General features: G+C 44.8%; 1 protein-coding gene across 9 annotated transcripts in view; it reads right to left on the bottom strand.

Annotated features, from left to right (window-relative positions):
• The window catches only part of NNT (nicotinamide nucleotide transhydrogenase), a 78,645-nt gene that overhangs the window by 37,482 nt on the left and 20,574 nt on the right, over positions 1 to 20,589 (bottom strand). For all 9 annotated transcript variants that reach the window (XM_084833180.1, XM_084833175.1, XM_084833176.1 and 6 more), the window contains 9 exons: positions 20,158 to 20,245; positions 18,214 to 18,302; positions 16,494 to 16,681; positions 14,485 to 14,618; positions 13,563 to 13,754; positions 9,725 to 9,878; positions 8,615 to 8,776; positions 6,926 to 7,036; positions 5,144 to 5,289 (listed from right to left, as the gene is read on the bottom strand). In XM_084833180.1, coding sequence (XP_084689306.1) covers positions 5,144 to 5,289; positions 6,926 to 7,036; positions 8,615 to 8,776; positions 9,725 to 9,878; positions 13,563 to 13,754; positions 14,485 to 14,618; positions 16,494 to 16,681; positions 18,214 to 18,302; positions 20,158 to 20,245 — 1,264 coding nt within the window. The remainder of the gene's footprint in view (positions 1 to 5,143; positions 5,290 to 6,925; positions 7,037 to 8,614; positions 8,777 to 9,724; positions 9,879 to 13,562; positions 13,755 to 14,484; positions 14,619 to 16,493; positions 16,682 to 18,213; positions 18,303 to 20,157; positions 20,246 to 20,589) is intronic.

The following is a 20,589-nucleotide window of genomic DNA, read 5'->3' as shown; positions in this document are numbered from 1 at the left end:
TGATCCCCTCACCCAGTCTCTCTCTGCAGCCCATAATGAGCCAAGATGGGCAAGGATCAAGTAAGCAGGTGGTCGGCCGTACAGATGAAAGCACCTTGTCCACTTCATCAGGAGGAAGAAGCTGGAACTGATCCCACAAAACCGGTTTGCCACAGACCGCCTCTTGCTCACTAACTGTATCCACAGCATGCAGAGTAACACACCTAATCTGATCAATTTTATCTGCAAAGTGCCTTGCCAAGGCCTCACAGGAGGCCTTAGAATGCTCCAGTGGTTCCGGAGCCACAGGACCGACCAGGCTCCGGACCACTTGGAACAGCCTCCTGGGACAGCACTCTGCAGACGCGATGGAGGCAGCATAATATTCCTTTTTTGCTGCCTTCACCGCCACGTGATAGGCTGAAGATATAGCTCTAGCCCATGTCTGATTGTCTCTGGAGCGAGACTTCCGCCACCGGCGCTCTAGCCGTCTGACCTCCTGTTTCAGAGCTCGTAACCGCAAATTGAACCATGGTGCAGTCCGAGCCCTGTTCAGGGGGAGAGGGCATTTCGGAGCCACCTGATCTAATGCCCCAGTGATTGCGGCATTCCAGCCACCCACCAGGGTCTCGACCGAGTGGCCGTTGGCGTGCCCCAGAGAATCCCCAAGCGTGTTCAGGAATCCATTTGGATCCATAAGACGCCTGGGGCGGACCATTTTAATGGGTCCTCCACCCCTGCGGAGGGGTTGTGGAACCGAGAAGTCCAACGTCACCAGATAGTGATCTGACCATGACAAGGGGGTGGTGGATATACCCCCGACTTCCAGATCACTCCCCGCTTCTCCAGAAACAAACACAAGGTCTAGTGCATGACCGGCTACATGGGTGGGCCCAGTTAGAATATGGTGCAGCTCCCAGGAGGCCATGGTCTCCATGAAGTCCCGAGGTGCTCCTGTGAGGATGGCCTCTGAATGTACGTTGAAGTCCCCCAACACCAATAAGTTAGGGGACTGTACACGCACATCAGAGACCACCTCAAGCATCTCGGCCAGGGAGTCAGTCATGCAGCGGGGTGGACAGTACACGAGCAGAATCCCCAGACTGCCCTTCGGGCCCAACCTCCAGTACTGGAGGTTGGGCCCGAAAGCTACTTTCAGAAGCTGGTAGAATTTCTTACAACTTTCAAAAGGGAAGTTAGCACAGCCTGCTCAAAAATGCTCCTTCAAATATTACAAGCATCGCAACCAGGCAAAATGTGGGAGTGATTGCACCGTTTGTCCAGCAAAGCTTCTTTAACAGCATCCAAAGCCGCTCTTAAGGTGACACATTTTACATGAAAGGTGCTCACAAAACATGAACAGCACTGATGATAGCTTTTTGGATCATTATAATTCATTTCTGCATTTGTTGGGAAATGCGACTCTCTCAGCCAACAGGTTGGTACAGGTGCTAACACAATTAAGAAATGAGGAACCAAACTCAAGAATGTGTACTCCCTCTCCATAGCCTCTCCCTGAAGTGAATTCCCCACCCCATCTACACCATAAGTCAGCACCAATGTAAACCATGGTTAAGGTTAACCAGGTGTAATGGCCTGTAACCAAGTCACTTGTAGTTTTAGAGGGGCCTAGAGATCCATTATGCGTTCTGCTTTGGTGCAATTCCCTTGCTAGAGGGCCTCTTGGCTGGTAAGATGAGTCAAAGGTCAATATCACCGCCTCAGCACATTCCATGCTAACGAGCTCTGAATGTTATCAGGGCTGGGGAAGCACCTGAGAAGGGAGGCTATGTTTACAGGTGTCTGTGCTGGGAAAGTTCTGATTGTCTCCCCTCTGACGTGGGGCTGTTAGTCTATGCTGGGAAAGTTGCAGATGAATGTGTCAGGGTGGACACTGAGCCCATAGAATCCCAGAGTAGTTCTGATTCTGAGGAAGAGCAATCACTCCTGGGAGAGGAGCGCGCTCCTCTTTCCCAGGAACAAAAGCTGATGGAGATTCCTCCCACCAGCATTCCTAGTTTAGTTAGCAGTCCAGGGAGTGACCAAGCACAGATAGCAGACTTGGTAGATGTGCGACGCAGACGCAGAGAGCGGCGCCAGATGGAGGGCGCAGAAAGGAGGCGAAGTGCCAGGTTGGTGCGCAAACAACGGCTGCGCCCAGAGGCTCCAAGGGAAAAGGGGAGGGACTCTCCCTAGTCCTTATATTCAGGGGTCTGCCAGTAATTGCCTTTCAAACGGGGACCAACTGTTCCAACTTAGGGCATAGGTACTGTGCTGCTCAGATCTAGTTGCAATCGGTATAGTTGCTAAGTTGTAAAAGAAGAATAAAGCTTTGAAAGGAATTCCTTTGTCTGTGTCTGGACTTGGCTACTGGTTTAGACAGAGAGAGACCTCCAAGGAGCCCTTGACAGTATGCTAATTAACGCCTGCTGCTGTCATGCTGCCTCACTGCTAGCATGTTTGGTATAAAACCCATTTTACCCCTTGGCTCTGTGTCCAGAGAAGCTGTCTGATCCAACCATTGGGTACACCTGTGTGCTGTAAGTACTCAATAAAGTCTCTTTGTAGGCAAACCTGGATCTGGCTTATCATTATCTCTGCACCTCCAAACCTTAGCAGCCCATGGCTGGGGCATGCACCAGGATTCAAAAACTGTTTGAAGTGGGTTTCTGATCTTGGGCTAAGGAGGAACCTTGCTGCCACCATACTGCTGAGACATGCTTAACATGTGGTGGGGATTTACTCCAGGAAGGGGAGATGCTGTGCTCTCGATGCTTCCTCCTTCCTGTCTTGTTGACTGAGGTTAGCAGGAGGCCAGTGCCCAGCTTGCCCACTGTAATGATTTATGACCGTTTTGAAAATGAGGTGATGCCAAAGACCTTTTGAAGACCTCTTTCAGCTAAGACAATGGCAAGAACTGTCACATCTTCAGTCACCTGGCAGAGGATACAGGACGTAGAACAAATATCTCTAGGGAAGTTTAGTTACATTTGGGAAAGCTTAAAACAAATGTAGGATTGTGGCTAACAGAGCAGGCTACGAAGCAGGATGCCGCCAGTTCAAATCTCACCTCAGCCGAGAACTCAGTAGGCAGCCTTACATAAAACACTACTTGTTCATCGTCACCCTCCAATCCATGTGTGACAATGCTGTCCTAAGTATCACACAGGGATTACCAAAGACATATGTGACATAGGACATCCATGACCTGGCCTCCCAATTAAAAGAAAAGCTTTAAAGCCGCTACTGGGGACTCCAGTTTCGATGATCATACCACTGCTGGAGTAGGAGGCATGTAACCTTTCCCCCAACCTCAATCCACCCCTCCCTGCCAACAAACCCCCTGAAAGCCACTATTAGTGCTGTCAGAGGAGAAAACACAGGGACCTCTATTTTTCCCTCAGCTAATGGCTAATAGAAGCCTGGAGATGGAAATTTAGATTGGTGAAGTGGTGTGGTGTGGGGAAAAAAAGATCAGATACCATCTGTAATGGCCCCAGGCCTGTAACCAAGTCACCAGTAGTTTTAGAGGAGCGTAGAGATCCATAATGCTCTGCAATTCTTTTGCAAGGTGGGCCTCTTGGCTGGTAAGATGAGTAAAAGGTCGTTATAGCCACCTCAGCACATTCCACGCTAACAAGCTCTGAATCTTATCAGGGCCTAGGATGCGCCTGAGAAGTGAGGCTATGTTTATGCTAAGCTACAGGTGTATGTGCTGGGAAAGTTCTGATTGTTTTCCTTCTGAACAAGTGCTGTTAGTCTATGCTGGGAAAGTTGCAAATAAACGCTAATTAATGCTTACTTCTGTCATGCTGCCTCACTGCTAACATGTATGGTATAAAACCCATCTTACCCCATGGCTCTGGGTTCAGAGAAGCTGTGTGATCCAACCACTGGGTACGCCTGTGTGCTGTAAGTACTCAGTAAAGTCTCCTTGTAAGTAAACCTGGATCTGGCTTATCACTTCCACGGCACCTCCAAACCTTAGCAGCCCACTGCAGGGGCACACACCATCTCCCTCAGTTTCAAAACCAAAGCACCCTGCAAATGCATTTATGTTTGTTGTTGTTAAATGGGAGACTCAGTCACAGAGCTCCCATGTCATATCTGTTTTAGGCCTCAATGATCCTCACATGATACCTAGGACAGCATGACTGCCATATTGTAAATTGTTGGAGGAGGAAGTTGAAATAATTGTGCTTTTCAGAAGACCACCTAGCAAGTTCTCGTTATTGAATAATAGTGGTTTTCTTGACCACAGGAATGCACAAATCCAACTGGCACTGGTGACCGCTCCCTCCATTTCTACCCTGGATATCTTGATCCCTTCCCCTGAGCAAGCCATGAATTGCAAGGAACATGGAGGGAGGGGAGTCCTTCACTATACCAAGGATGAGAATGAAGCCCACCATCTTTCAAGTATCTCACTCTGTGCTGGGCTTTAGAGAAGGCAGAAGAGGTGAGAGTCTCTCCTGCTACTTCTGCCTCTCACTCAGCTTTATAGAAAGACCAGCTGTCCTTCCACTGTACAAGCCAGAGGGCCCAGTGAAGACAACAAGTAATGGCTGACTACTAAGCCAAACCAAAATATTCAGATCATGTTCACAACTTAGGGGAGAGTTTTAGGCATTAGTCATTAGAAAGCTACCTGCATTATAGTGCATTACTCCTAAAGGTTCTGCCATTTTTTTCACCACCCCACAACAGGTGGAGCAAGCTTCAGCAAATACAGTTGCAAGATTGGGATTACAGCAGCCTAAACCAAGGGGACCAGATTCCTTCCTGGGATACCCCCAATCACTGATGAGATATAAGAGCTGTGATTCCCAGCTCATAGCTGCAGAAAGGCAACCTTTTCTGAAGCTCATATCTGGGGGAAACCCAACAAGGGTGCATCTCTCTGGGGCAAGCCCTGGCAAAAGCACTGGCAAGCCAAATGGAGATCCTCTATGGGCCAAATTTGGGCCACAAACTGATATTCTGAACTCATTCATTAGTAAACTGCACATCTCAAGGCAAATGGAATTCCCAGGTAACACAGACTAGACTGCTTAGCCTGAGGCTTATATTACTACTGTAATGTACTCAAACAGACAGTACATTTCTGTTCTTTTGATATAAAGAAAAAAAAATGCTATTATGAGTCCCTGAGAGATCTTTTCACCTGTTCAACGTTATACCCGCTTTGGAGAGCTGCTCCATATCCTCCTACAAATACACCAGCAGGCAACAGATACAAGTAATTGTATTCAGGAGGATCAGTGGGGCGTTTGAACATATCGAGCATCCTCTGTGTGACCAGGAAGCCACCTGTCCCATAAAAAAAGAACACACAAATTAGATGTTGAAACCAAGTGAAAGTATTATTGAAAGCACTAGAGTAGGGGAGGCACTGGGGAGGGGCCATGGCTCAGTGGTAAACACATACTATGCATGCAGAGGGTCCCAGGTTCGATCCCCAGTATCTCCAGGGAGCCCTGGAAAAATTGCTGCCTGAAAGCCTGGAAAGCTGCTGCCAGTCAGTGTCAACAATACTGGGCCAGATGGACCAAGGGTCTGACACAGCATAAGGCAGCTTCCTATGTTCCTGTGACTGTATACTAAGAAAATGGACAGTTACACTGAAGCTCAGTTCAATAGCAGATCTCAACCTTCCCTAGGGAGGAGTGCCCTCCTGTGATTGCGCAATGATGTCATAATACATGCAAGAAAGGAGGAGCAAAATCTGGAAAGCCTCTTGGTGATCACAGGGGCATGGCATGTCAGTGCATATTAAAATGGAGCAGCACAGGTTTCAAAAGGCCCTCAACTCAACTGTAGTGGATCTGGTACTGGAAGAGCTGGAAAAGAGTGAAAGTGAACTCCCATGGCTGCTTCATGTATAGTGTGCTAAGTGCATAGAGACCTGTGGAGCTTAACACAGTGAGCAGATTTTAGCAGGATTTAGCTAACAAAGGTAGGCCCCTTGATGGGCAGCTTCTATACTGTGCCTCTTACATACTTTTAATTGGTGCCAGCGAATGCAGCTCTGTATGTCAACAACTGTGCATATGCCTGGTTACCTCACCCCCTGGGATGGGGAGTAGTGTCCTATCTCACCTATGAGCTGGGAGGCTCTCCCTCCTAGATTGGAATGTTGTACCTCTCTCTCTCTGGAAAGGCAATTAATTTCCCAGGCTGGGATGCTTTGAGAATCTTCTCGAATATGAGAGGGGGCTATATAAGCTGAGAACAAAGCAAACCAATTCGGTCTCGCTCCAAGGGGGAATAGTGCTGCCAGCCTGGAGAACTTTAGTCTGTCCTGGGAGAGCATATCATGTATCTTGGGGACCCAGAGATACAACCACCTTGTGACAAAGGTGCCTGCTTTGTCAAGTGAAGGGACGTGAGCTTTCTGTGTATATAATTTCTGCCACCATATATCATCTTCATGTACTTCATAAACTGTTAACCTGAGCCATTTATGATTTGACTCACTTCAGCACCCAGGAATCTGGTATGATTGGGACCTAAGTTAATCAGGATCCCATAAATCAGTAAGTTGAGATATTATGTCTGTTGGTAAATCTTATAAGCACTGTGCACAGGTTGTGCAGAAATACATGAGCATAGGTTGTGCACTGTGCACAGGTTGTGCAGAAATATTCTGGAATGGGAAGGACCCTCTAACACTGGCAAATGGTTTCTGGATGCCCACCATAACCCCAGTCCACATCACAACACTTGTTGGGTCTTAATGCTGTTGTCCAAGCTTGAGGACTCAGCCTTTTGGTGAACAAGAACTAAGGAGCCCCTGAAGCTTATTTTGTTGACTGGTCTCCTCCTCCAACCCCCCCACTCCCAGATAAGGACATTGCACCCTGTAGCCATCACAAATTGCAACACCAGTTTTTTAGTTTGATGTTCCTGAATATAATAAACAAAACAGCTAAAAGACGCTCAATACCTGCAATGTTGACTGAAGACACAAAAGCAGCAAGAACAGCAAGACTTTGAGGAATTGTTTCAGGGAGGTATTTTCCCCCCATCAGTGCTAATCCACCAACTGCAGTCAGCCCTGTTCCCAAAAAAAAAAAAAAGGCATTTAAGTTCTTGTACAGCAGAGGGGGAATTGTTTCTGGCTGTTAGATACACATCTGATTCAAGAATTGACCAAAGACCTTCAATCGTCCCTAACCACTGGTCATGCTGGCTGGCTCAGGCTGTTGGAAGCTGTAGTCCAAAACATGTGGAGAGCACCAAGTGGCCTACCTCAGTTGCAGGTCAACCAGTGACCAATTTTGTAAAAAAAAATGAAGAAAGTTACACCAGTAAAACTTTACAAAGCATTACTAAATTTAACCTGAACCCATTTATCCTATCCCTTACAAGGTTCTCTAAATCCAAGTCATGCTGGACACAGAAGATTGCCTAGTTCAAACATAACTTTATTGAATATATTAGTTGCTACACATCTACTAAAGAGCTTGATCTGTATCTCCAGCCCTTTTCTTGGTCATGGCTTGATCTGCCACTCACAACAGCCTTCAATCTACTACGTCTTTGGTTCAAGAGCAGCACGTGTCTGCTCTTGTCTTAAAACATGTCACTGTTTTAAAAAGCAGCACATTAAGCAGAACAGCAGCCTAAACTTGGAGCAAACATTGTTTTGCTATAAAAATCTACACTAGAAAAAGCACAAAGGTAGTTTCAAAAACAGAAAATGCTTAAGCAACACTCTGGCCTATTTAAAGATACAGCTCCTCAAAACCCTTTCTCAACATGCCTTGGAAACTATAGAATGGAGAGTTAGGTCGCAATCCTATGCATGTGTAGAAGGAAAAATGTCCTACATCTCCCAGGATTTGCTGGGAGTTGTAGGACTTTTTTTTCTGTCCAAACATGTATAGGATTGCACATATAGTTTACTAGCAAATAGGACATGGTGTTTCTCGGTCTAAATAGGGACTATGTGCAGCTTTTAGTCTGCACAACTTTTTCAGTCTGCACAACTTTTCCCCCATGTGATCTAACCTTAGACAGAACTAACGCAAAAAATGGGTGTTATTTGAGTGAGCTAAGTATGCCTAGGCCTCTTGGCATTTATCTAGGATCATGGCTCCGAAAGGATTGGAACACACCTACCTCTGTTTGGGATCTGAACTAGATATTCTTGTGTTTTGTTCATCACTGGGGTAAACCGGTTTCACCTCCATTGCGTATAAACCTACCAACTTTCCAGGGCAAATCATGCACCTGATAAGTAGGCTCTAGGCCATGCTGGCTGGAGACGATGGGAATTGTAGTCCAACCCATCTGGCAGGCACCCGGTTCGGTAAGGCTGGTCTAGCTTGTACCACAGTTATTGTGTTAGTCTCCAAGATGCCATGGAACTCTCTCATTTGGGGCAACCATATTTAAGAACCCAAATTTTGGACCTGTGAAAACATTACATGGCAGCAAAACCAACTTTGCCACCAAACTTTATATCGTCAAACAGGGAGCTACAACGAATTCTGTCTGTCTTGTTAGGGCACACACACACTTCGAAATACTTGGTGGTCTCATTCACACAGTATTACATGCAAAACTGCCCCCCAATTATACTTCAGGAGGACCATGTCAATGTCAAAACCAGAAGCAGTCGTCACTGTACCTGAGATGGCATTAGTCACAGACATGAGTGGTGAGTGGAGCGCAGGAGTTACACCCCACACAGTGTGATACCCAACAATCCCGGCCAAGCCAAATGTTGTCACCATCTGTGTGAAAGCTGAATTTGGAGCTGCAATACCCAACCCGAGCAAGGTGGTGAGTCCTACAAGGCAAGACAACATTACGTCTCAGAGAACATAGGAAAGCTTCAGTAGACAAAAGCTAAAATTGTATGTTCCATGGTGAGTCTTAAGCACTGACAAACTGTTGTGTGTGTCAGAGAAGAAGGCCAGGATCTCTTCTTGATCATCCCAGAGTGCAGGACACGGAATAATGGGCTCAAGTTACAGGAAGCCAGATTCCGACTGAACATCAGGAAAAACTTCCTGACTGTAAGAGCAATACGACAATGGAACCAATTACCTGGGGAGGTGGTGGGCTCTCCCACACTGGAGGCCTTCAAGACGAGGCTGGACAGCCATCTGTCAGGGATGCTCTGACTTGGATTCCTGCATTGAGCAGGGGGTTGGACTCGATGGCCTTGTAGGCCCCTTCCAACCCTACTATTCTATGATTCTATGATTCTAAGTGACTTGTTCACTTGTGGCATCAGGCTGCAAAGCAGAGGGAGAGAAGAGAAGCAGGGCTATTCCACTGCATGTGCAGATAAACCAGCTGCCTTTGGCCCTGTCTTTGGTTGACTACCTCAACTGTTCCCATCCCAGCTAGCTATTTTAAGAACTGTAACTTTAAGAACCGGTGTATAAGCTTGCTTTTTTCCTCCTCCCTCCCTATCCTTTTTTCTTTGTGTCCCCTGTCTTTTAGACTGTGAGCCTGAGGGCAGGGACCACCTTCCTGCTGATATTAGCAAGCAGCACTGGCAGCTTCTCCTTTTTTAGCTAGAGTGCAGGGTAGAAATGCTTTATAAATAAAATATATCTTGCCTTGCACCGGAAATCTCACAGTGGGTAAGACTACACTCAGATGGATCAGAAGGTTATATATAATTTGGTAGGCAAAGCCAATCCTTAGTCCTGGACATTATTAAGCTCTGGAACCTTTTTGGCTGCCAATTCCACAGAGCGGCCAGAATATTGCACCTCGTTCTCACCTGCTGTGTATGCAGAAGCAGTAGTCACTATTTTCCGGAAGGGTGTAACTGTGGCTGCTTTTTCTGCTTCCAGCTCTGCCACAGTCTTCTGTTTCACGGGGGCTGCCTGAGGAATGTTCTTAGGAGGTGGTGTGGGAAAAATCACCTTTCCATCCTAGAGGGGAAAAAAACAGTTATGGTTTTACCCAACAGATCAGAAGAGTTACACTAGAGATGCAGAACAAAGCAGTCTCCGGGACCAAATTAAGCCTCCCGAGGGATACTGTTTAGCACTCGAGTTGCCAACCCAGAGACAAAGGGAAAAGATGAAGAGACTGGTGGCTGAGGCCAGAGGACATGTAGCGGTTTATTTGGGGAAGAATTGGCAGTGGGGCCTGGCCCACCATCCTCTACTGTCACTTCAGATTGGCCCTTCATTAAATCTAGCTGCTACCCATGGGGTTTAAACTACCAAGAGCTATTGACAGATATTTTAACAAGAAACAATAAGGGTACAATCCTTTGGGGATAGCTGGCCACCTCTGAACTTGGAGGTGGCCAATTATCCAATGCAGGGCTGATGGAGCATGCAGGGGATCCTCTCCTCTGCACTCCAGCCACCCTGCATTTGTGTCTAGCCAGGCAGCGTCAGAGTGGCGGGGGGAGGCTGGATGGCACATAGGAAGCATTGTAACGGCGCTTCCACAGCCTTCTCCCCTCCCCCGGGAACGCCCCCTTTTCACCCTCTCCATGCTGTTCTTATGAGTGCGGAGCCAGGGGCAAACCACACTGCCTACGAGGTGGCAGGGGAGAGGGTGGGGAGTGAGGTTTCTGAGAACCGACTCGGAGCCCTGGTTCCAAGCTCGGTTCCCAGAAACCGAAAAATCCTATGGCTGTCTAGACACTGTCTAGTAGCCATAGGAATGTGCCCTAAAGCAACTATCTCTCTCCTTGGCAATTAGTTATCTTTTCAGAATGAAGTACAGATCAGTGATTCTTAGCCGGGACCATACAGCCTCCCCAGGGGATGATCTAGACATTTTGGGAAACATTCAAAATTTTAGGCAGTCCCTTCACCCCTCATACGACTTCTGACAGCCAATAGAGAAGAGGAGTTGTATACAGCTCAATCTACTATGAGGATAAAATACTAGAGCCTAGATTTCTCCCCTAGGCCCTTAAAAAATTGGTACACAGGAAAGAGGAATCAAACAGGAATACCTCCTCACATACAGAGAAAAATCAACAAAAAATATTACTTCATCTCACTGTAAATGGATGGAGATGTATGTATGATGATGTTCCAGAAAGAAAATAATGAAGGGGGCACTATAATAGCAACGGAGACAAGGGAGAAACAGGCTTTCAAAAAGGTGCCAAGTGGATTCAAATAAGCCTAACATTAAGGAGCTAGCTGATGGCCATCAGGCATAAGGGTATTATTGTTATGCCTCAGATCTGTGCATCATATTTATTTACTAGCAAATGGACCTAGCTTCACACAGGCTGAAATAGTATATTTGTTTGATATAGTGAAGCCTTCAAGCAAACTTAGACATTTGTCAGAGTTGGACGCATTGTGTCCACCCTGTCTGAGTATGCCTGCTAGCACCCCTAGGCAGGGATAATATTTAATTAATAATTAATGTGTTTAAAAAACCAAAATAACCCTAAGGTGCACAACCTTAGGGTCCCCTTAGTATGCATGCATGCCAAGTTTCAGATGTCTAGGTTTCATGGTCTTGGTGCTATGGCACTGACAGACGGGCAGACACACGTCTTGCTTTATTATTATCAATTTATTGTTCTTATATCCTGCCCTTCCTCCTAGTCAGAATAGCTCAGAACAATACTTAAAACTATACAGTTACACCTATATCATAAAACACAAACACCCCACAAATTTATAGTCAGAAGAACATTACGGCAAAAATGTTGACACCACATCCTTTTTCAGCAGCAACAACCATGCATGGTAAAATAGAAACGTTTTAAGCAATGCTGAAATGTCATGAGTATGGAGTCATGAGGGAGTTCCATAAGCCAGGGGCAACAACAGAGAAGACCCTGCCCCTTGCCACTTCCCTCAGGCTGCACCCATTGGTAGCAGGGCCTCCCTTGCAGATCTCTGCACATGAGTTGGGCTATATGGGGATATACACTTATAACATAAATAGAATAAAATTGCCTTGTCTGACATGCTGTTTTTGTGTCCTAATGTTTTACTTCCGGGGGGGGGGGGTGTGCATTTGATGATGATAATGATGTTGCTTCTTTGGTAGGGAGTAGTGGATTAAAGATTAAGAACCAGTGATGTAGGGGTTTTTTTTCCTCTGAACTAGCCATGCTGGGCAAGGTACCCAAGGATATCCTCAACAGAAGTGAGGCTTCTTCACCCTGGGTCCTGCAAAAGTGAACTGCCTAATGTGGGATGGGGAAAATAAGAGAAATTGAGTACAAAGATATCAGACACCAGGTCAGTGTTACACGTGGGGGATAGAAACAAATGTCTCCACTTCGCTTAGCACCTAGGATGGCCTGTTGGATTTTCCTATTTATTTATGAAAATGAAACATTTCCCAACTGCAATGCAAGTTCAAGTAACATAGCCAGAGTAGCACCAATGCCACCCCAAGGAAACTTTATAGGCTGCAGTTCACAGTCTGGGTCTTTAGGTTCTGTGAATTCTGGAGGGGATATTGGGGTCAGAGGACCGGGGGGGGGGGATATGGTTAATCTTTTCCTTGCCAAACCATATCAGGCGGGGCTTCTTTGGGTGGGGTAAATCTAGCATACTTTCAGGTCAGTATTATGGGCATGTTGGGGAAACGGGGCTTCCACAGCTATCAACACACACCTTCCCCACCCCCTAAAAAATTACTAGTGGGATATCTACAGCCACGGAGATTTCCGTGGTGTACCAGTGGACTTCTGACTATGTAGGCATCATCACACCCGTGGACCTCCCTCTCTGCTGGCAGAGCAGCACTTACACTGTTTCTTAATGCTCCTCAGCCGGCCTTTGACCAACTGCAGGATTGCAGCCTGACTTTTATCAATTTTTATTAATGTAAAAAATAAACACTTCCCCTTTCCCATCATTTCATCACTCCACACCTCTATTCCATTATGAGGCTTTTCTCTCCGCCCTGAATCCCATAGTTCCAAATGGGTATTTCCATTAAAAGGAGGCAAGAGATCTGTGTGAAGGAAATTGGGAAAATATTAAGCACACCACCCTCATCCCCAGTCTCAAATGGCCTCTCCAGAAGTGTTTTTTCCTTATTTAAAAAGGGCTGTTAAGCTAACGCCACATGCATCTGCACTCAACATTTAGTTCAGCGCTTACCATTTAACTACCTTGGTTCTTCTATTGTGAAAAGGCCTACATTGGTGGAAGCAGACCAGGATTAAGTGAAGCATGAATGGCATAGTACAATAAAAACTGTGTTTACAATGCATAACAAATGCACATAAGACTATCTTCCTCACACACTGTGCTGCAAACACTATGGGCCAAAACAGACATTACTTTAAATCCATATCTATCAGTTATGTCTTCTTTTCCTTTTTATGCTAGAGTAGGCATAGGGGTCCCAATCCAGATCTTTAAAGCATCCCTACCCCCTGTGCTAGGGTGCTCATCTGGATCAGGGGGCTCTGTGCCTACTCTAGAGCAAAAATGAATAGAAAGACAAAGCTGCTCGATGTGGATTGAAAGTAATGTCTGTTTTGGCCCTATGAAGACTGTTCATTCAGAGGAACCTCAAAATGTAGGGCTGGTTGTAAATCAGATTAGATTAGATTAGATAAAGAAAGTTTGTATTACCAACTTGAGAAACAAAATCTGTTCACTCACCTTCATTACCACTGTTCCTCTAACAACATGGTCCAGAGTACCATAGTCAAATTCATCCTTTAGGTCAAAGTAGAAGTTTTCTTTGTCCGGGCTTATGGCCTTTAGGAGCTTCGTGATGTTATTGGAATACAGAGTGCTGGCTTGGGTAGCCATTCTGCTGGGAAGGTCTGTGTAACCTATGTGTGTTATTCCCTGCAGACACCAAAAATATGGATTCACAAGTAAATGAATTGAGACACAACTCCTGAAAACAGTGTGACAAGAAAAATCCTATTCCTAGAAATGAACAGCTAAGCACAATAATAAATGTTGATGTTGCCACAACCATTGCTTTCCAGTTAATTTTGTGGGACTTATGGAACATCTTTTATACCCTTAGATTTCTAATGGTCTACACAGATTTTCTACACCCACAAAAATCAGTACAGCAGTCACTATCTTCAGTGGAACTAAATTAAATGTTTTAAAGAGAGTTATGAATAAGGCTGCCTATCTTCTTGGAAGAGTTATCCACTGGATTTAAAATGTTTTCTTTAGATAAAACATTTTGTACTTTTGTAATCTAGTCTTGTCCATTTACATGGGCCTACTTTTCTAAAATTGAATTTCTATGAATAATTTTACAAGTAAATAATTTTTAGATCCAGGCAGACATATGCCCTATACTAGGCCAAGGATCCATAAATATATCAACAGTCAGCCTAGTACCAATTTGATACTAGGGAGACCTGGGTACTAGGTCAAAGGAGACCTGGGTCAAAGTCTTTGCTTCATCTTCCTTGGGCAAATCTAAAGCTAGCCTACCTCACAGGAATTGCATGAGCATAAAATGATACAGCCCCATGTACAAAATCCTAAATGATTTATAGGTTAGAAAGTCCCCACTCCATGCAAATAAGTGTGGCCATGAAGAAGCCAGTACCTTGTGAATATGGAGCTCTCCTGGCTTTGTAGTTTCAATGTTTCCCCCGGCTTCAGCAGCTAGATCTACAACAACGGAACCTTCCTTCATCAGTTCAATCATATCTTTTCGAAAGAGGATTGGAGCTTTTTTACCTGGAAAGAAAGATATTGCAAAGTCATATGTATCAATCACACTGCATAGGAATAAGCAGTGTTGACATTTTTCTCTAAAGTAAGACCTTTAAAAAAAAAAAAGTATTTGTATGCATGCATTTTCACACACTAACCGTATTCTCTTCAATAGCCGGCCAGTTTGCTCATGTATTCAGTCAGAATAGACACTCTGAGACAGGAATAAGCCTACGTCCATTCACCTCCTCCACTAAGACCATAGCAAGGCATCATGGGAAGGCAAAGCCAGGGTGCTTCCAGATGAGGCCTTTATCATGCAATCAACCCACCTCACTCAAGGAGTTTTACAGGGCGTCCAGACAATAGCCTGGTTTGCACATGCTGCTAACCCATGGTTTATTGCCCTACCCAGGGTGGTTGCTATGTGTGAACCCTGCACCATGGTTTAACTATGGGTTGTTAACCACGAAGAACCAGGAAGAGAGCCCATGGTTGGTTGCTGACTTGTGAGCTCTGGATTGCTCATGGTTAATAATGCATAGTGCAGGCTTCACACATAACAACCCACAATTCCACTACAACCAATACTCAACCTGTGGTCTGAGTTGTTGTTACATGCAAACCAGGTTGAAGACTATCAAACAAACCACGGTGGCGCTTGGGAAATTTGTATACACCAAATTGCAAAATGTGAAGTGTTGTAAATAACACTGCCTAAGCAAAAATATTAATTCTGACTGAAAGACAACTCTGGGGGTTGTGTGGGATTGCACATACACACACACAACCAATGCTCAGCAAGAGTGAAAATGTTTGCTTCGAATTTCTAATAGGTTTTGTGTAAGAGGAAGAGCAAGTCTGCTAAAAGAGATTACAGACAGGGTGATGATTACCTTCACAGGGTCAAATGCTGTTTTGTCAAAGAAGCTATCATAAGCAAAGAAACAGCCTTGGAAAAGGAAAACGCTTCAAAAACCATGGATTAAGAATGCACACATGTACTAAAGAAGCAGTAGTTTCCTCAAGCGAGCTTAAAAGAAACCCTACTGAAATGCAAAGAAATAATATTTTAAGAGTGGCATCTGCCTTGATAAAACCAACATGTTTTCTCAGTAATCCCATGCAGGCAGGCAGGGAGGGAAGAAGGGAGGGAGGGAAGGAGGGAGGGAGGGAGGGAGATTTGTCCCTCTACTATGATACCAGAGCTCAGGGTCTGTACTGACTGGCAGTATATTCAGGATCAACAACAGAAACAGCTTTTCATACATGACCACCGGCTTCAGATGGTTTTAAAATGGGATTAGACAAATTCAGGGAGGACTATCAATGGCTACTAGACATAGTAACTGAATAGAACCTCCAGTTTCAGAGCATGTAAGTCACTCAATACCACTTGCTGGGAACATCAATGGAAGAAGGCAAATGCCATCATACTCCAACTGTTGCTTCTCAGAGGCATCTCGTTGGCCTAGATGGACCTCCGGTCTGATCCAGCAAGGTTTCCTGCATTCTTAAGCCACAATATACTGTTGGGCTTCTGCCCATATCCTTTGGAGTGAGATGGTCCAAAGACTTGCCCAAGTCAGCACATTCCACAGTAGGTCTGGGGAACCTGTAGCACTCCAGTTGTTGTTGGACTGTAATTTCCATCAGTCCCAGCCAGCCTGGCCAATGATGAAGGATGATGGGAATGGCAGTTCATCAACATCTGGAGAGCCATATATTCCACACCCCTGTTCTAGAGAAAAGGCATTTCTTTTTCATGCCTGTAGACCAGGAATACCTTTTCACTAGAATAGGGAGGAGAACCTAGGGGCCTCCAAATGAGCGCTGGAGGGGAAGATACAGCATTCCAGATGACCTATACCCTGCCCCCACCCCCAGATGAGTGCTTACCAGGAATGAGTGCTGTTGTGATAATAATGTCAACATCTTGGCATTGTTTGGCAAAGAGTTTCATTTCAGCTTCAATGAACTCTTTGGACATCTCTCTTGCATAACCTCCCTGGCCTTCCCCAGATTCTTTTAGGTCAACCTCCAAAGGTTCAGCACCTAGTGATTTGAATTGTTCCAACGCTGCAGCTCTATAATGTGGAAAGAAACACAAGCTATTAACATTTAGGAAAAAAAGAAGAACAGTATAGTGAATGCTCAATCCAGGAAAGACTTTGTACATGAATCTTCAGAATATGACAAAATAAGCTCCACGGCAGTTTATCTCTCACTGCAACAGAAGCTTGGGACAGATTCAAGGTGACCCATCTGTGCAGGGATAAGCTTATCATGAGTGAATTTCCTTCAACAAAGGGGAAAATGCCTTGCACTCATTTGGTAAGTTAATTACAGAACGAGACTGTACAGAATGGAATCTTCAGGCAGCCAGGTCCTTAGGCGAAAGCTGTAATTGCCATGTGACAAACAAGGGCTGTGCTTAAAACTTTGCATTGGGTACTTTTCCATTTTCACATAAAGGTTCTTCAGAGGTTTCCCCTAATGTATTCAGTGAACATGCAGAGGGGAGCCATACTTCAACCAATGGGTCTGTCCCTTAGCATCACCACCATGTCTACACATTTAGCCAAAAGCGTGGAAGTGGTCTCTACACCACACACTGAGGAACCCTGGATGATTACAGCTCTTGCAGGGTGGGACAAGATGGCACTTGTAGAGGCCCCTTCCACATGGTCATCTTAACACATGGATGTTGAGAGAGTCAATGGACTAATGGTCAATGGGATAATGCACATGCAGACATTCGTGGGTGGGGCTAGCAGGCATAGAGAATGCATAGAGGGAAATGTCTGAAGTGCCCCACAGTCTGAAACGTAGCACAGGTTTTCATGGCTGCTTGAGCCACCATTGACCATGGCAGATGCCAATGACTGCAGGTCATGCATTCTTAAGGTTCTCTTAGGCACTGTCACCTGCATAAGCCAACTGAGTACCACACATAAAATTGTGCAGAACAGTGGAGTATCCCACAAAGAGTGCACAAATTACTAAAATGGCACTTGAACCTTTCGTGGTGTATCTCAGTCAGGGCCGCCATCAAAGGTAAGCATGCTTGGGCACCTGCCAAGGGCCTACAACCTAGGAAGGGCCCACTGACAAGAGCCCCCTGGACTTGATCCTCCTCATCACCATTGCAACCTGCTTGTTCACCTGCCTCTCACTTTGGTCCAGACAATGGTGGTGATAAGGAGAAGATGCCACTGCCTCCTTGCTCACTGGCTCTCTGCCTGTCAAGCAAGCAAGCAAGCAGTAGCAATGATGAGAGAGAGGATGAGGAGCAATAGCACTGAGGGTATCTTGTCCCAGGGCCTTCAAAAACCTGGAAATGGTACAGATTTGGGTGCAAGCCAGATAAATTCAGAGCAGCTTTATGCTGAATTATATCCTGCTTATGATCAAGAGGGCAGAGACTTGGTGTGGAATGGTAGAGCTCAGCCATGAAGCTCACTTTGGGGTAGTCACCAACACTCAGACCAGTCACAAGGTTGTTCTGAGGATAAAATGGAGACAGCCCTATGTACGCTGCCCTGAGCTCCTTGGAGGATGGGAGAGACACAAATGAAATAACACTGCTAGCAATAATTTAAGATGGAGGTGTATGTACCTAGTATCAAATCCACGAACTACCGCTCCCATCGACTTAGCTGCTCCTGCAGATGCTAATCCAGCAACTCCTCCTCCAATGATCAGAACCTGCGTCCACACAATTACAATTATGTCATGCACCAATTGGAATCAGTTTAACCAATTCATACAAAATATTTGATGGCTTGCAAAGCCAGCATATTTTGAACAAGCTAGCTAGTTTCAACTGTGGTCCATATGCATGAAAGCCCATACCAAGGAAGGAGCTAGCAAATCAATGGTATTCTATTCCAGTCAGAAGGGCTGAAAGGCGGTACAGTGTTTTCCCAGTGAGTTAAGATCCTTACTGAACAGGAGGAGCTATCAGTGAAAGTAGTTTCCAAGGTGGAATTGCATGATCATTTGTGAGTGTGCTGGAAGCTGGAGAAGGGGCTATGATTAGGGAATAGGGTACCACATTTCCAGAATAATAATGTGTGTGCTATGGTCAGTTTTTTTATCCCATGTTTACAATCACTACTGCAAATTAAAAACCCAGTTAATTCATACCCATGCTCTGAAAAGATCAGACCCCCCCCGCCCCGTGCACCACACTGACTGAGAATACAAGAGGCAGGATAGATGGAGCTAATCATATATACTAATAGCAAACTCACTTCTATGAGTGCCGGCCCTTATGTAGCCAAAACAGCACCACCCAGGCACATGCACATGCTTGGGGGAACCCCATGGTTTGCAGAAGTACAAAAATATCTTTAGAGAAAAACCTTGAGAGAGCAGAACCCACAAAACAGCCCACTGAGGACTGAGTGTGCTCACCGTTGTGGGGTGGGGAATTAAATGGAGTGGCTAGAATCCTGAACAGCACTACTCCAGATCTTAGTTTTCTTTTCTTTCCTTTTAGAGTCAAGTTTCTTGTTCTTAGGCTATGAAGGCTTTCAAGCATGCACACAGTGTGAAGCCAAACAGGGGTTCAGTGGGATTTCTAGTGGTCAAGAAGGTAAAGCTTTCCCCTTATGCCCAGCAGAAGATGGATAAATTATGTGAACTATAGAAAATATATGCAAGATACTTAATTTGAACAACTCTGACCACTGAATTAATCTTTTTTTGGCACAGAATTCTGGTTTCATTAGCGCAGAGTACACATGGACTCAGCTTCCAGGTGATTACTATATTGCTCCCAAAGATCTATGTTTACTCTTCTTCCAAGTGCAGAATCTGGTGCAACATCTTGCACTTTTATTGAGGCACTTAAGAACAAAATATATGGACACTTCACCACATGAACACATGACTTGTCCATTAAAATATACTGAAGCATGGGCTCAATCCTTTCCTACTTTAAGGGAGGAAAGATGCAAATCATATATGCACTCTCTATACCTGTTGAATTACCCATATATTTTGTACTCCAGTATCTGCACACAAGTACCCAGTTACAACAGCACCAGCCTAGAAACCGATCTTCGGCTGTGGACATAACCTTACAAGCCTTTAACAAACGAGTCCCTAAAAACAAGTCATTTAAAGTAAAATTCTAGGCACTGGCACGATTTAGCCTGTAGTCTAGATAAAAATCACAGCATCTCTTTACCCATAATCACAGTTCATAACATACATTATTAATATGCAGGAGTAACAAGGAGTGTACACAGCTGTATACAAAGGCTTTCTTGTTTTTCCAGCAACAGCAAGCCAAACTGTATATTAACATCTGTAAGTTCAGTACCTTAAGGTTCAGTTTGAAAGATACCAATTAATAAGGCACTCAGCATCCAAATGCCTGACATCAAAAGAAACTGCATTTGACTAACTGAGAAACGCTAAAAAGTATATAACTGTGCTAAAAAGAACACTCCAAGTAGTTATTATCATTAAAATACAAAGTCAGGAATAATTATTATCAACTGATGGCTGTTCCTGCCAATTTGTACTAGCATATGTTTCTTTCTCCACATACCTTAGCTGGAGGGACTTTGCCAGCCGCGGTGATTTGACCTGTGAAAAAACGACCAAAGTGATTGGCTGCTAGCACAACTGCCTTGTACCTGTCAGAAGTAGCAAGAGAGAACAGGAAGTTATCAGTTTGTTTCCCATCCTTACACTTCTCCAAAGGTAGTAGTTTGCAGTAGTATCTGTCAGGCAAATGCAATGTCTGCATGTATTATTTATTTATTTATAGCCTTCTTTTTCCCAGTACTGGGACACAAGGCGGATTACAAAAATTAAAACATATACAATTAAAACATATGAAAATATACAAAAGTTAAAATATAATTAAACAATACAATTAAAATCATATTAAAACATTAAAACAGCATTTTAAAACAGCATTTTAGCACTTACCCCCAGGTTCCAACTATGTCCCAAAGGCCTGCTGGAACAAGAATGT

This window comes from Heloderma suspectum, chromosome 2 (assembly GCF_057233095.1).
Source record: "Heloderma suspectum isolate Gila_16-S chromosome 2, 16-S_ref, whole genome shotgun sequence".
Classification (NCBI taxonomy): Eukaryota; Metazoa; Chordata; class Lepidosauria; order Squamata; family Helodermatidae; genus Heloderma; species Heloderma suspectum.
This window is presented reverse-complemented; position numbering and strand designations above follow the sequence as displayed.